At 45.3% G+C, this 17,681-nt stretch overlaps 1 protein-coding gene across 1 annotated transcript in view; it reads left to right on the top strand.

The window, feature by feature from the left end:
* The first annotated feature begins 13,213 nt into the window (after positions 1 to 13,213).
* Positions 13,214 to 17,681, top strand: part of LOC115129767 (heparan-sulfate 6-O-sulfotransferase 3-B-like) — a 76,964-nt gene continuing 72,496 nt past the window's right edge. Inside the window, exon 1 of the mRNA XM_029660465.2 lies at positions 13,214 to 14,329. Coding sequence (XP_029516325.1) covers positions 13,761 to 14,329 — 569 coding nt within the window. The 5' untranslated portion in view covers positions 13,214 to 13,760. The remainder of the gene's footprint in view (positions 14,330 to 17,681) is intronic.

Genomic DNA, 17,681 nt, shown 5'->3' with positions numbered 1-17,681 from the left:
CTTCCCCACAGAGATGTGTGCCTTGTTCTGTCAGAAGATGTCAGTAGTAGGTCCTTCATAAAAATGCTTATGATTATGCATCACTGGCATGAGGCATTTTCAAGATAAGGCTGAGCAGTTAAGCCTAGTATTTCTGGCAACAATACCCTACACACTATTATTAGCATGACACAGACAATAGGACATCTAACTCACTATTATCAAGGGGAAACATGTCAGCTGTTTTAGTGGAGGGCAGTCAAGCCAAACAGCTGTGGGGGCAGGGAGAGAACACAGAACCTCCTTGTTAAAAAAGACAGAAAGACACTGTGGGGTGCATCGTGCCAGTCAGTACACACACACACACACACACACACACACACACACACACACACACACACACACACACACACACACACACACACACAGTGTGAACATTACATTTATCATTTAGCAAGGGAGTATAGGTAGTAGGACAATCCTAAAACTCGTACTTTACTTTCCATCTTGAGAGTGCCTTTCATATCACATCAGCTTAAAGGGGTGGTAGGTAGCCTAGTGGTTAGAGCGTTGAGCCAGTAACCAAAAGGTTGCTGGATCAAATCCCTGAGCTGACAAGGTAAATCAAATCTGTTGTTCTGCCCCTGAACAAGGAAGTTAACCCACTGTTCCCTGGTAGGCTGTCATTGTAAATAAGAATTTGTTATTAACTGACTTGCCTAGTTAAATAAAGGTACAAAATGAGAAAGATAATCTAGTGCTGAACCTGCTGCTGTGGTAGACTGACAGTAGATGAGCAGTGGATGCTGGTCAGTCCCCAGGCTATACCACTAGCAGCAGATAGAGGTCCTGATGAATAGTGGATTTAATTCAGACAGACAGGATAGCCCCAGATAGACTGACAGGATAGCCTTGGGCAGACAGACAGAGACTTTTCCCTCAGGGATTTTTCCAGGAACAGGCAGGATGCTGGTGTGGTGTGTCATCCCAATGAAGCATCCCACAGTTCAGCAAAAGGACAACATGTTGAAGATGATGTGTAGAGGTCCAAGTTTCACCCAAAGGCGTCTGACCACACGCCCATTAGATGTTTACTCCAAAGGTATTGGTGATGTCTGGAGACCTTTGGAAGGTGAAACCATCAGAGCCACTTCAGCAACTATCAAGCTGAGTGACAAGGACAATTGCAAGACAATTGAGTTGCTACACTGTCGTCGCTATGCATCTTATCCTCCACTTTTCTCCATATCTGGAGCCTAGTGAACGTGGTATAACAATTGTGCAGTATCTCATAGCTGAACTTTCTATAAAAATGGTCCTTTTCCTTTCATCCAAGCCACTTTATTGTCTATTTTTGACAGGCGAGCCGAGGAGTGTTTAGATACAGTGTAGCGAGGTGACTCGGCCTCGTAGGAAGAGAACATGAAAGGAAATAGCGACGAGGACAGAGGCAACCCATGGATCCTTTTATTGTCTACCCACAAACACGTGTTGCTAAGTTCACTGGGAACCGAGGACTCTGTGTTCACAGGTTGTGCGTGATTCGTTCCTGGAGCTAGGGGCGGAGAAGGCTCTAATAGTGTGAGAGAGAAGGAGATAGAAATAGAGAGATTACCAAGAATCTCAAAAGTAATAAGAGGTAAGAGTCAGGGAGAGATACCTGTATGCTGCATGTGGACTAGGACTGTGCTTTAGGGCTCTAAAATGGCTGCTTCTTCTTCTCTCCTTTCCCGGAAGGTGAAAGGTCTCCGTTGTTTTCACTCATCTCCAACCTGGTTCTATATCACTGGTCATCAAACCAAAGGTCAAATAGGGGGTGCTTATATTTGTCCTGTTTCACACATATGCAAATGTGTAACCTGTATACGTGTGTGGTGTGAATTGGAATTGTGTTTTTGCATATCCCACTCCCCCTGAGAAACCCTCGGTGAGTGGGGGCCACGGTCAGGGATCAGCCATTATTGACAGCGACCCTGGAGAAATTAATGCTAATTGCCTTGATCAAGGGCAAATCAACAAAAAAAAATAGAACCAGTGTGCTAGCCACTTTTCGGTTACTGGCCCAACGCTGGTCAGCAATAAGGAAGGGAAGATAGTTCCTAAGAGTCACAGCTTAAGAGTGTAGGTGGGCGCCAACATTCATGGAGGAGCTGTGAGACATTAGCACTTCTCACCATCTTCCAAGATAGTGCTATGTGCAACACTGAATAGTATCATTTGTATGTTAGTGAGTAGCACTAGTTCTGATGATGGTTATTTTTTACATCAGTGCAATATGCATCTCAAGGTTGCTGCTTACAGCCCTGTGTTCACTAGTTGTAGATCTGGGCTGAAGGCATGTCGATAGGTCCCTGTGCTTTATGTCATGTGACATCACATCAAACTGTGTTTCACTCCCTTTGGCCTGGCTCCAGCACACAAAAAGTCATCATCTCATTATAACACGTCCTTTGAAAGCAGTAGTCATTTCTAAATAGCTCCTCCCCACTTGTCTTCCCAGAATATTGAATTAGACAGCTTTTAATCAATGAAACATTAAAGAGCCATCAATCCGCTGAACAAGTCTTCTTGACTTGTGTGATGCAATGCTTTCAGACTTTCAGTCTCTCTATATAACTCACTGTGTAAAGTCTGTACAGTATCACTCTGGTGTTGGAAGTAGAGAGTTCACACAAACTGCAGTGAGCCAAGCATGGCAGGAGGGGAAGTGTTTGAGTACTAGCTGTCGCTATGCAATAGGGAGATGGGAAGTGGACATCACCATGTATTGACATAGATCATACTGTATATTGATGTACCTGGTTAGGAACGTTAGCAAATAAATAGGGTTACGGGCTCCACTTTCTACTCAATTGAAATACTTGAGTTCTCTATCTCAGTGTGCCGGTGGAGAGCATCAGTATCTATCTTAATTTGATCGGTTGAAAGGTGTAGCGGTGTAGATCTGAAAGGGCGATATCCGACATGGTCCCTGGCAATTCTCCAGCCTGATTCTCTCCCAATTCAGAGAAGGGATCTCATTCCTGTCAAGCCAGGACAAGACAAGCACTTAACTTAACATTTAGAAAGGCTCAGAGATTTTCTCTAGAGGCCAGGGCGAAAAGAAAAGAAAAGAAGAGGATGTTATCGCAGACATGTGTTTAAATGTCAAATGTGCTGGTAGCTCTGTGACCACGGAGATAGCAAAAACCTGTCCTCTGGCCTATTTGGAGTTCACATATTAAGCTTTCTCTACACATTTTCTTTTTTTTTTATCAAACATTATCTTCCAAGGCTTAGTGCTCAGCGAAAGGTCATCATCCCAGAACAATCATCTTACGTAGCATATTAATGCTGCTCTAACCCTTTCAGATACTACTGTAAAACAAATTGGTTTGAAACTGTCCACACATTTGGGCTGGAATAAGATTTCACTGGTCTTCATGACTCATCTGAAGTCATAGCTGCCTCAATAGATGAACAGACAGTTCTATAATACACACACAATCAAAAACATAATAACAGACATATACCTGAACAAGGTTAGTATTCTCTTGTGTCCCAAATGGCACCCCATGCCCTATATAGTGCGCTACATCCCTACCTACTGTAGGGAATAGGGTGCCATCAGGGACGTATCCTACATCTACTTCAGGTGTCCCTTTGAAGCAGTCATCTACGGGTCCCGGTCAAAAGTAGTGCACTACATAGGAAATAGGGTGCCATTTGGGACGTATCCTACATCTACTTCAGGTGTCCTTTTGAAGCAGTCATGTTTTAAGACCTCTCTAGATATTCAACCACTGCTCTTGAATGATACAGCACTAGCTGCATCATTCATTCATCGTTCCAACTGCTGCCTGTTGAAAGAATCATTACAATGTTATTTCAAATGGTGTTCCTTTACGTTGATATACAGTACCAGTCCAAAGTTTGGACACACCTACTCCTTCAAGAGTTTTTCTTAATTTTTACTATTTTCAACATTGTAGAAAACATCAAAACTATGATATAACACATCTGGAATCATGTAGTAACCAAAAAAGTGTTAAACAAATCCAAATATGTGTTAGATTTTCAATTTTTCAAAGTATGACAGCTTTGCACACTCTTGGCATTCTCTCAACCAGCCTCACCTGGAATGCTTTTCCAACAGTCTTGAAGGAGTTTCCACATATGCTGAGCACTAGTTGCACTCTGTGGTCCAACTGTGGTCCAACTCATCCCCAACCATCTTGATTGGGTTGAGGTCTGGTGATTGTGGAGGCCAGGTCATCTGATGCAGTACTCCATCATTCTCGTCCTTGGTCAAATAGCCCTTATACAGCCTGGAGGTATGTGGGGCCATTGTCATGTTGAAAAACAAATGACTGTCCCACTAAGCGCAAACTAGATGGGATGGCGTATCGCTGCAGAATGCTGTGGTAGCCATGCTGATTAAATGTGCCTTGAATTATAAATTAATCACTGACAGTGTCACCAGCAAAGCACACTCACACCATCACACCTCCTCCTCCATGCTTCACGGTGTTAACTACACACTCGGAGATCATCCGTTCACCTACTCTGCATCTCACAAAGACATGCGGTTGGAACCAAAAATCAAACATTTGGACTCATCAGACCAAAGGACAGATTTCTACCGGTCGAATGTACATTGCTTCTGTCTCCTGGCCCAGGCAAGTCACTTCTTCTTATTGGTGTCCTTTAGTAGTGGTTTCTTTGCAGCAATTCGACCATGAAGGCCTGATTCACACAGTTGAACAGTTGATGTTGAGATGTGTCTGTTCCTTGAACTCTGTGAAGCATTTATTTGGGCTGCAATTTCTGAGGCTGGTAACTCTAATGAACTTATCCTCTGCAGCAGAGGTAACTCTGGGTCTTCCTTTCCTGTGGCAGAACTTTAAAAGTTCATGAAATGTTCAGATTGACTGACCTTCATGTCTTAAAGTAATGATGGGACTGTTGTTTCTCTTTGCTTATTTGAGCTGTTCTTGCCATAATGTGGACTTGTCTTTTTCCAAATAGGGCTATCCTCTGTACAGCAACCCTACCTTTTCACAACACAACTGATTGGCTCAAACGCATTAAGAAGGAAAGAAATTCCACAATGAACTTCTAAGAAGGCATACCTGTTCATTGAAATTCATTCCAGGTGACTACCTCATGAAGCTGGTTGAGAGAATGCCAAGTGTGCAAAGCTGTCATCAAGGCAGAGGGTGGCTACTTTGAAGAATCTCAAATATATTTTCATTTGTTTAACATTTCTGTTTACAACATGTTTCCTTGTGTGTTATTTCATAGTTTTGATGTCTTCACTGTTATTCTACAATGTAGAAAATAGTTAAATAAAGAAAACCCTGGAATGAGTAGGTGTGTCCAAACTTTTGACTGGTACTGTAATTGGCTTCATTAATCATTTAAAGGTCAACAAACATTTGTTTTGAGGTTTTGTTTCAGCTAATCCTACAATCTAGTCTACTAAGGGGTGTTGGGAACACAACATACTCTATTTTCTATTTCTGTCAGCTCTCACAATTGTTCATCCCAAATGGCACCATATTCCCATATAGTGCCCTACTTTTAACCAGAGCCCTATTGGCCCTGTTCAAAAGTAGTGCACTATATGGGGAATAGAGTGCTATTTGGGACGCAACCATGTCACTGTGGAACATGTCACTCAGGGAATGTACTATAAAATACTCCCTGTTGGCTGCCTTAAGGAATGTGCCAAGATGAGATTCACTATATTTACGGCCGGAGGGAGATGACTAATCCATGAGTATTCTTCTTACCATTTCTGCTCTGCTCACTGAATATTTTGAGGCTTTGATGTACAGTTGTCTAATGCACTTACCTAAGCAGCCCAGCATAACAAGCTTTCAAAGATTTCCCAGTGCAATTCTCCTAGTTTTGTGCAATGTGACTGCATTCTAATGTTAAGATATCCGTTTGAAGCCTCCTTGCTCCTCCTCTGGGGAAGGTGTTTTCAGTAGATAATGACGTTCTGTGATTCAGACTGGATCCACAGGCTGTTCACCTTGTTTTCTTACCCAAGTTGCCCTGTTAAAAGTCCTGAATATCCACACATATTACTGCATGAATTACACCATGATTCATTGACATTATTACACATACTGCTTTGGGAAAAACAACAGTAATAAGAGCTGTAATAACAGAAAATCCTTTTAGACAAATACACATTTTGTTTTTATATACTGTATTTGGGATATGACTTTAACAACATATATAAATATTGTTGACTTTCTGTGAGATTTGAAGCACTATGGGATGATTTAATGTTGGCCCTAGTCTTTAGTGGTGGAGTAATACATTGACTGGTGAGGGCTAGTCTGGTGCCAGGGTCTGTGTGGCACAGCTCCCACTTCCTCTTTGACTAAGGTGGCACCCTGGGTTAACTCAGCACCCACGCGCACGCGCACGCACGCACGCACGCACGCACGCACACACACACACAGATCAAGGTATTTAGCCCTACCATTACCAAGAAAGGCCAGTGAGTGTAGTCTCTATCCTATTCTGCATTCCATGAATGTCCTTCCCTATAGATGGGTTAGCTGATTGTTAGCTGATTGTTAGCTGATTGCTAGCTGATTGCTAGCTGATTGTTAGCTGATTGTTAGCTGATCGCTAGCTGATTGTTAACTGATTGTTAGCTGATCGCTAGCTGATTGCTAGCCATCATGACAAGGAACTGCCATGCAGGGAATTGTAAGTGGCTCATTTCAGATGGTTTCAATTTGTTCTTCATTACCATGTCTTGTTTTGAGATGTTTTGACTGATTTCATGTCAATTCTAACATGGAAAAATGTGTTAGCTAGCTAACCAACAACTGGAACGAACTAGTGCTCATTGTGAAAATGTATTTATGTTTTCAATAAACATATAGTTTACATGTTGTCAACAATCTAAGCCAACCCGGTCTGTTTTTTTCCCCATAGTTAGTTGCATATGCGTTGGTTTTGTTGCTAAACAACCAACCCGTCTATGCATCCATCCGATATACCAGACCTGGGTTCAAATACTATATGAAATCATTTCAAAGACCAAAACTGCAAACCCATCCATTTGGTACTCCAGACAGACTCAAGCAAACCCTTATATTTGAATGATTTAGTATAGTATTTGAACCCAGCTCTGCTATATACATCTATTGGAATCCTATGCTAATCCAAAAATAATTGTATGTATCCCGTTTCACCCATTACTGAGTCATCTATGGTTTGACTTGAGACCTTCTTTTTAATGCATCCATTACACAACTATAGTGCGATTTATAATAAACACTGACATCTTTCAAATTATTTTATCAGGGCCAAGGCAAAAGGACACCTGAGAATTCACTCTCAGAGCTTCACACTTTTGACCCATTTTAAATGTGTCCTTTGAAATGTGACATACGCAATAATATACAGTACATGCCTGAAATTCCAAAGAATATGATCAAAATAACTAGTGTGTGGTTGAGTTTCTTTACACTTTGTTTTTTATTTTCTTCTTGAAATCTTTCATTATCTCCTTCAATTATGTCCGTAACTCAATCAATGTAACAGCACCACACAGTCAAGGAATTACTACAATGGTCCTTGCTGCAATGGATCATTTCCCCTCTGCCCGGAGAATGCCTGCAGAGAGGAGACTACCTGCAGAGAGGAGACTGCCTGCAGAGAGGAGACTACCTGCAGAGAGGAGACTACCTGCAGAGAGGAGACTACCTGCAGAGAGGAGACTGCCTGCAGAGAGGAGACTACCTGCAGAGAGGAGACTACCTGCAGAGAGGAGACTGCCTGCAGAGAGGAGACTGCCTGCAGGGAGGAGACTGCCTGCAGAGAGGAGACTACCTGCAGAGAGGAGACTACCTGCAGAGAGGAGACTGCCTGCAGAGAGGAGACTACTTGCAGAGAGGAGACTACCTGCAGAGAGGAGACTGCCTGCAGAGAGGAGACTACCTGCAGAGAGGAGACTGCCTGCAGAGATGAGATTACCTGCAGAGAGGAGACTACCTGCAGAGAGGAGACTACCTGCAGAGAGGAGACTACCTGCAGAGAGGAGACTGCCTGCAGAGAGGAGACTGCCTGCAGAGAGGAGACTACCTGCAGGGAGGAGACTGCCTGCAGAGAGGAGACTACCTGCAGAGAGGAGACTACCTGCAGAGAGGAGACTGCCTGCAGGGAAGAGACTGCCTGCAGAGAGGAGACTACCTGCAGAGAGGAGACTACCTGCAGAGAGGAGACTACCTGCAGAGAGGAGACTGTCTGCAGAGAGGAGACTGCCTGCAGAGAGGAGACTACCTGCAGAGAGGAGACTACCTGCAGAGAGGATACTGCCTGCAGAGAGGAGACTACCTGCAGAGAGGAGACTACCTGCAGAGAGGAGACTGCCTGCAGAGAGGAGACTACCTGCAGAGAGGAGACTACCTGCAGAGAGGAGACTACCTGCAGAGAGGAGACTGCCTGCAGAGAGGAGACTACCTGCAGAGAGGAGACCTCAGCACTGGATCACTCCTGTGAAATCAACAGCAGGAGACAGAGGGAGGTAAAACACCGTCGGAAACACTTGATGACACATCTAAGCTCTTTATCTCACACAGCAGCACTTATAATTAACATATTTTAATGTAAAAAACAAAACATGAACGCATTAATTCACAGGAAGGATTCTGATGCTTGTGCGTCCATGGATTGCACCATGCAGTATGTCAAAGCTGCCAGTACATGCGTTTCAACTAGTTTAATTCTAGCTTTAAACCCCCCCGCAGAGCGGTAGAAGGCCTTGCAGTGGTGAGTACTTCCTCCCACAGCCCTGGCCCGATGGCAACGCGCTGGAAGGCTGAGGTGACAGACTCCGGTTGGAACCCAACAGTCCTCCTCCAACTCCCCAATTTCCTGCCAAATCACAGAGACAGGTTCTGTGTATTTCCTGTTTGGATAGGAAAGTGGGTAATGGCCCTCCTGTCACACAGAGCAATCATAGCTGCCATGGTAACCTTGGTGGGCAGAGCATGAGCGAGAAGGCTTTTATATAGGCCCAAGAGGAAGACATGGGAGCTTTACCATTGTGTAGTTGGACCATGGGGGACAGTGGGGGGCGGAAGCTTGGCACTGGAGCTCCACAGGGCAGGGGGTCTTTACAGAAGCAAAGGGCTTCTATCTAACTCATTTATGTGCTGGCACACACACACACACACACACACACACAAACACACACATATGCACGCACAGTCAGTTATATGCAGCCAAGGCGAATGGCACAGTGTGTGATTCATGCACCTAAGAAGTTAGATGTCACTTCCTGTCCAGAAAGTGTGTTGATTTGGAGGGCCATCTCAGCTCTCCAATGAGGATTTCTCTTGGATCTCTTCAACCAGAACTACTCAGAACTATTGAAACTGAGAGGACATGTTATGTACCCCCTCAATGTGATCCAGTTCTAGGACAGAAATACAACACATAAACAGAGCATGAATGCAGTCACATGATCTGTCCTCACATCTCAGGACACCAGGGAACGTTTAAAAAATGTATATATAAAAAAATATCTAATATCCTGTAGTCGCCTGTGCCCGTCGGGGCTGTATATCAGCGGTGAGGTGCTGAGTCTGCACTCTGAGGGGTTGTTCCTCATACCGCTGCCTGCTTGTCTGAGTCTCAGGCCCTATAAACATCACAGCCACAGAATTACAAGACTCTTTACCACACCTCACTAACTGGGACTGGTGCCAAGGGGGTAGCCAGCTAGCACAGAACATTCCCGTAGCGATTCTGAGAACCAACATTTGTTAGCCGGGACAGCTGATGTTGATGTTTACAGTCACCAGGACTGGATTTTTAAAATTCTGCTCCTGATTAGACTGGATTCAATTGAATAATAAGACCCCAACCTTATTGAGTAATGTCCATCAGCTCAATCAGCTGTAATCAATGATTGTGGCATTGGGAATGGCTCCAACTGCCAAACGTCTGTTCAAAGGTGTCCATGTGACCATCAAACAGTTTGGCAAGTGGGTTAATGTTCAACCAACGAGGAGAGGAAAATGGCGAGAACTTATCTGTCTAGTTTGTTGTCGTGTTCTGTTTGAACTCATTCAACTGCGCGGGGTCCCTTAACAGCGGTGATCTCTGCGCTATAAGAGGACACAGCTGTTGCCTTCAACCCTTTCTACAACACAACTTCTGCTGTATTATCCACAGTCTCTCACCGCTAAAGCCCGGCATGTGTTTATCTAACACTCACAGCTTATGGCTTTGTTCTCCTGGCTGCAGTGACACAAACCACAATGTCACATTTTTCCGGTGCTGATCAAAGCTGTGATTATGTTACCGCAGGACAGGACAGGGCAGGACATGACAGGGCAGGGCAGGACAGGAGGGCAGGACAGGACAGGACAGGGGAGGACAGGACAGGACAGGACAGGACAGGGCAGGACAGGACAGGGCAGGACAGGACAGGGCAGGACAGGACAGGACAGGGGAGGACAGGACAGGACAGGACAGGACAGGGCAGGACAGGACAGGGCAGGACAGGACAGGACAGGACAGGACAGGACAGGACAGGACAGGACAGGACAGGACAGGACAGGACAGGACAGGACAGGACAGGACAGGACAGGGCAGGACAGGACAGGGCAGGACAGGACAGGACAGGGAGGACAGGACAGGACAGGACAGGACAGGGCAGGACAGGACAGGGGAAGGACAGGACAGGACAGAACAGGACAGGGTAAGGACAGGACAGGACAGGACAGGGGCAGGACAGGAGAGGGCAGAACAGGGAAGGACAGGACAGGGCAGGGCAGGACAGGACAGGGCAGGACAGGACAGGGGAAGGACAGGGCAGGGCAGGGCAGGGCAGGGCAGGGCAGGGCAGGGGCAGGGGCAGGACAGGACAGAACAGGACAGGGGAAGGACAGGACAGGACAGGGGAAGGACAGGACAGGACAGGACAGGGCAGGGCAGGGCAGGGCAGGGCAGGGCAGGGCAGGGCAGGGCAGGGCAGGACAGGATATGGAAAGGACAGGACAGGGACAGGACAGGACAGGACAGGACAGGGGCAGGGCAGGACAGGAGAGGACAGGACAGGGGCAGGACAGAACAGGACAGGGGCAGGACAGGGGCAGGACAGGACAGGACGGGACAAGACAGGAGAGGGACAGGACAGGGGCAGGGCAGGACAGGGCAGGGCAGGACAGGTCAGGGTAGGGCAGGGCAGGGCAGGACAGGACAGGGGCAGGACAGAACAGGGGAAGGACAGGACAGGACAGGACAGGGGCAGGGGCAGGGGCAGGAGCCATGTGCTGGAGCAGTCACGGCAAAAAGACGATGGAATACTAAAGTGCTTCACCACATCGTCATAAAAGCCTATGATGGTGGGGGTTTCAGGAAAATCTCAACAAAAGCTTGAGATCGGTATAAAAGCTTAAGAAACATGCATTTGTTAAAAAGCTTAGTGGAAGCACTTACAGTCATTATGATGCAGATTGAGAACAGCATGAGAATAGGCTATATTCACGCACACTGTCCTTCACGAGTGGGCTATGCACACTGTCCTGCACGAGTGGGCTATGCACACTGTCCTGCACGAGTGGGCTATGCACACTGTCCTGCACGAGTGGGCTATGCACACTGTCCTGCACGAGTGGGCTATGCACACTGTCCTGCACGAGTGGGCTATGCACACTGTCCTGCACGAGTGGGCTATGCACACTGTCCTTCACGAGTGGGCTATGCACACTGTCCTGCACGAGTGGGCTATGCACACTGTCCTGCACGAGTGGGCTATGCACACTGTCCTGCACGAGTGGGCTATGCACACTGTCCTGCACGAGTGGGCTATGCACACTGTCCTGCACGAGTGGGCTATGCACACTGTCCTGCACGAGTGGGCTATGCACACTGTCCTGCACGAGTGGGCTATGCACACTGTCCTGCAAGGCCATTCAGGTTATGGTGTAATTTTGGAAAAGGCGGTAATGTTGGAGGTGCATTGCAAAGAAAATCATCAGGAAATGATTACACACACGCACTTGCGTTCGCACGCACACGCACAAGGCTGCCGGCCCAGACGGCATCCCTAGCTGCGTCCTCAGAGCATGTGCAGACCAGCTGGCTGGAGTGTTTACGGACATATTCAATCTCTCCCTATCCCAGTCTGCTGTCCCCATTTGCTTCAAGATGAACTGAACTAAATGAATATTGCCCCGTGGCACTCCCTTCTGTCATCATCAAGTGCTTTGTGAGGCTAGTTAAGGATCATATCACCTCCACCTTACCTGGCACCCTAGACCCACTTTAGCAGGGAGAACAGCCACGGCCTGTTCTCCCCGCTACCATCCAGAAGCCGAGGTCAGTACAGGTGCACCAAAGCTGGGACCGAGAGACTTAAAAACAGTTTCTATCTCAAGGCCATCAGACTGTTAAATAGCCATCACTAGCCGGCTACCACCCAGTTACTCAACCCTGCACCTTAGAGGAATCACTGGTCACTTTAATAATGTAATTTTAATGTTTACATACTGCTTTACTCATTTCCTATCTATATATTGTATTATATTCTACTGTATTTAGTCAATGCCACTCACATGGCTCATCCTAATATTTATATATTTCTTAACTCCATTCTTTTACTTTAGATTTGTGTATATTGTTGTGAATTGTTAGATACTACTGCACGGTTGGAGTTAGGAATACAAGCATTACACTACACCAGCAATAAGATCTGCTAAATATGTGTATGTGACCAATAACATTTGATTTGACACACACCCACACCAACGTAGTGGTTGCAAAGGTGCTTTGCCTTCCTTTAATCTGTCGCTATTAGACCTGTCCAAGGTTCCGGAACCCTATAGCCTAGTATAGACCGTTCAGCTCAGCACAGGGCTCACTTTAAATCCAAGAAGACATACGACATTTGTTTGAAAGTCATGTAGTTACTATTAGGAATTTGATAAACCAGAAGTTTGACATCAGAAACGACTTTGCAAACAGACGAAAAAGGAATTTGATGTCCATTCATGAGGCTGGCCAGTGTAGGCTATAGGCATAATCATGTATCCCCGTTTCGATTGGCTTAAAAAGTAATGTTTTAGTGCGAATATTGTTATGGTGGCCAATGGGTATTTCACGTAGGCTATGTTCATGGATTGGTCGATTTTACAGCAAGTGATAATAAATGATTGGTTCATATGTAGATGGCTCTCTATCCTCCGCTTTCAATGTATTGCCCTGCGCACAGATGAACAATTGTTGTTGAGATGTTGACTTGAAGAGCCAGCCTTAAGCGACACAAAAGTATTATTTAAAAACATTGTCGTGGTGACGCAAAGGTTTAAAATGAACAGTGAACCGGTAGGCTATAGAGAGATGCATGGATAGTGCGTGTGCGCCTGGTGGTTATGCTACTAATGACAGCGTGATGCATTTATGCGAGCTTGCAGTCGCCGCCTCCGGACAGAGCCGTTGTCGAAGAAGATGCTGAATCAGCTGCGCGCTCGTGAGATAGACTACCCCGGGTAGGCTATGTGTGTTTTTCAAATTTCACAAATGTCTCCTTTGCCTCTGACAATAGAAGACGATACATTGGCATAGCGTTGGGAATAGTTTTTTAAAACATTTTGCTGCTGGAAATAAATAGGCTGCCTGTCTAGAGAGATGTTCATCGCTCCAAAGGAGACATCAAGTTTGACAACTGTAACCATCTAGGCTACGATGAAGCAGGTTGCACGAGGAGTTAGAGCATTTGGTTTGGCTGGAGACTTTATGTTACCGCTTTTATCAATGGCATGACTATTTCACCACGCACAATGGAGGATAAATCCAACAAACTCATTTTGATTCCAATACTGGCCGTGGTCTTCTTGATGATAGGCTATCAGTACATTTGTCCAGCCGGCAGTAACTCTTGTCGCTTTCTAACTGGGGACAAGTTGAGTGGAATGTTCCGCCAATATCACTCTGGGGACGACATTTACGCGTACCAAGAAGGGCTAGAGTCGGAGGGTTCCTCAACAACTCTGTCCAAATTCAATTTTACTGACCGAGACCTTGAGCGAAACGTGGATTTCAACATCAAAGGAGATGACGTTATAGTGTTCCTTCACATCCAGAAGACCGGTGGGACTACATTCGGACGGCACCTTGTCCGAAACATTCACCTCGAACAGCCCTGTGATTGTATGCCAGGGCAGAAGAAATGTACCTGTCACCGCCCGGGCAAAGCGGAGTCCTGGCTTTTCTCCAGGTTCTCTACTGGCTGGAGTTGTGGTCTACATGCGGACTGGACCGAGCTGACTAACTGCGTGCCTGTAGTGATGAACAAGAAAGACAAGAAGGATGCTCAGAGGGACCGACGGTATGGGGTCTCAATTTGATTCTTGTTCCTGTAGCTAATCAGTAGAGCCTAAACTGTTTGTGGCCAGGAGAAACAGTGTGAGATGCAAGTGTACATTGACAGAATTATATTCAATGATCAGATAGGTTTGAAAGAATAATGTAGCCTATACTACATTTCTATAACAGGAACAATAGCATGCAACACGGGTGGCAACCTGGCCCTAGGGGGCTGCAGTGGGCAGGCTTTTGTTCCAACCCAGCTTGAACACTGATTAAAATCATTATGGTTTGTATTAAAATACTATGATTAGCCTCTCTTTTGAATAGAGCTTGATTAAACACATAGAAGACAAGGCGCTTGACTAAAGATATTTACAATTTCCCCCACTTGCACTCATTTTCCTGTTGAAAATTAATCAGCCCTTTTCTGAAGGCTTTAACAGGCAGTAGTTATCCTCACAGAGGGCTACTGTACACTACCCCTTTATAAATAAAATGGTTATAAACACATTATAAACTGCCTCTATGTCAGGGTTATTCAATTTCGGGGTAGAAGGGCTGAAACACTTCTAGTTAAAAAATAAACAAGGTTTTTAACTTTTGGGTTCGGCTTGACTTTTTGGTTGGTGCATTTGTCCTCTTGTTGGTCCTGATCCCATACTTCTGACTGTAGCTTTAGGATGTACTGTAACCATGGGGATAATACAAGTAGAGCACTGTAGATTATCCCCATGGTTTTTTATTGATATCAAGAGTTCAAAGATAATTAACGATTATGAGGGTGTTATAAAATACCATAAAGACTGAGATAGTAAAACCTGAAACAGTAAATCTGGTACAACGCACGTAAGTATTCCAGAAATATGATCTGCTTGTATAAGAAGAATAAGCATGGAAATGAAACGATCAGACCTGAACCATGGCACTGGTTTGTTAAGGTTCCAAGTTTCAATTTGAATCTTACGATCAAATCATTTCTGGGTAGCAATTTATTACCTTAATTTGAGAGAAAAAAATCTCAGATAAAATGGTAAAATATTAGCAAAGAGCAATTTCTCAACAAAGATATTTTCTAAGACTGTCTGGAAGTTGTCTGAGTGGGGAGGGGATAACTGAAAACAAGCTGTTATTGGTAGTGAGGTTTGGAACTCTCTTTCTTATTGGTCTATTAACCTATTTGCCTCCTGTTGATGTCACTCCAAAATTCCATCCCACCAAAACAGGCTGAAATTTCAGGCAGCCTTTTCAAGGGCACTATCATCATTTTCACAATTTTACTGTATTATTCCAACCTCATATTGTGGAAATATATATAAAACACATGAAAAGCATGTTTTTGACTGCACTGGGACTTTAACATGGGAAATTGAGAGGTTGCCACATGCTAGCCTATAGGCTAGCATGGAGCATCTATGGGGACATTATGGTCTTTAGTGGAGACAGAGCTGCCATCTGTCTATTGTTGCCCTCGGGTCATCTCACAAACACCCCATCATCTGGTCTCCCTGGTCGAGGCTGTGTCAGGACTTGTGCCAGGGCTCTGACAGCGTTGGCATTTCCAGGCAGTCCCCATGCAGCTCCAGAGCATGGGAAGCTTCAGTCAGGCTAACGCATGAAAGGTCACATCAGATCCTGTCACATCAGACTACTTTCATTGGAGCGACCAGCGTGGGTGAATGTGGATGTATCTCGTATTCCTAACCAACATAATCAGGATTAGGCTCTGCCCTAATGCTAAAATTCATTCATCCATCCATCCATCCATCCCTCCCTCCCCCTCCCCCTCCCTCCCTCCCTCCCTCCCTCCCTCCCTCCCTCCCTCCCTCCCTCCCTCCCTCCCTCCCTCCCTCCCTCCCTCCCTCTCCCTCCCTCCACCCACCCACCCAGAGCCACCCACCCACCCACCCACCCACACACACATCCCTCCCTCCCTCCCTCCCTCCCTCCCTTCTTGACCTCCGTCCTACTTTCCACATAATCTACCTTGACCAACCCCATCAGTGAGTCATGTGAGGTTACTGCCAATCACTAATAAGAGCACCGTGCCACTGAGTCCAGCATGGCTGGCGTGCTCCTCACAGCAGCAACACACTGCTCCAACCTTAGAATCTGCTTCATTTGTCAGGTCTGCTCTTCCACAGTCAGCTGCAATGGTAGGAAAGAGAGAGAGAGAGAGGAGGCAAACCTCACTGTCTCACCCAAGTATAAAGATAACATAATTACCTGTTCTGGGGTCAATTCCATCTCAGAACAATCAAATTCAAATTGCATTGAATCATTGGCTATGAACTGGAAAACTGCCCATTATCTTCGATGACAGTTTATTTTCCTCAATTCATTGAAAATAAATTGAAATCAAACCCTGAGGCGGACGGACACGGCTTTTACTCAGAGCCTGTGAACATCGGCTAATGTGTTTCTTCCGCAAAGAGACACCACTACTAGAATAGACAGAATAGACAAAAATATTTTATTAACATTTTGCTTTGTTTTATAGGAGAGATAAAACATCCTACCCAGGACCCACTGCAGTCTAGTAGTCTAATAATATGTGTTTTGTGCACATAATCCAGTACACTGATGATTCAGCGTTGTCTTCCTCCTCCATGTTTCACTGGCACTAGGACCCAAAGCAGACCATGAGAAAATGAGAAAAAACCCATCTGGTGGCAAATTTCTGACATTAATCTTGTCCTGCACTTAAGTCAATTTGTCATCCGTTAAATCCCTCAGCTCAAGATTCCCATCTGAAGAGAAGGCTGTTTTATGTAAGCTCCTCTCCCAGTCAGTTCAGAGGGTAGATTGAAATTCAAACTGTATTTACAGTGAATTTCACTTAACTCTGTCACAAGCCATTTCACAAACACATATAACAAGGAAGTCCCATCAGATAGGACGAAAATGAATAAGAATAAGTCATTAACATAAAACGGATCATATATGATCAGAAGGTGTTTATCAGTGGAGGTGTAGCCCCAGGTGTATTCATGTACAGCAGATGTCTCACACTCCGAGGTGTGTGTGTGTTCCAGACACTCGGTATAGATCATCAACACACACACACATGCACACAAAACCTCTGAGCATGCTCTTCATACATCATTAGACACAGCATCCCGGTTCTCATTCACCCTTTCTTTCGTTGCATAAGGCAAGAGAGAGAGAGGTATGATTTCCGACATTAATTAGCCAAGTTGGTATAAGGTAACTCTGTCATTAGTGTGTTCTCTCTGTGTAGTTTCTATAGACCTGGGTTTAACTAGACCAGGCTTCCCAAACTCAGTCCTGGGGTGTACGTTTGTTTTTTTCTCTAGCACGACACAGCTGATTCAAATAATCAAAACATGATGATGAGTTGGTTATTTGAATCA

The sequence above is a fragment of the Oncorhynchus nerka genome, linkage group LG5 (genome assembly GCF_034236695.1).
Source record: "Oncorhynchus nerka isolate Pitt River linkage group LG5, Oner_Uvic_2.0, whole genome shotgun sequence".
Lineage (NCBI taxonomy): Eukaryota > Metazoa > Chordata > Actinopteri > Salmoniformes > Salmonidae > Oncorhynchus > Oncorhynchus nerka.
This window is presented reverse-complemented; position numbering and strand designations above follow the sequence as displayed.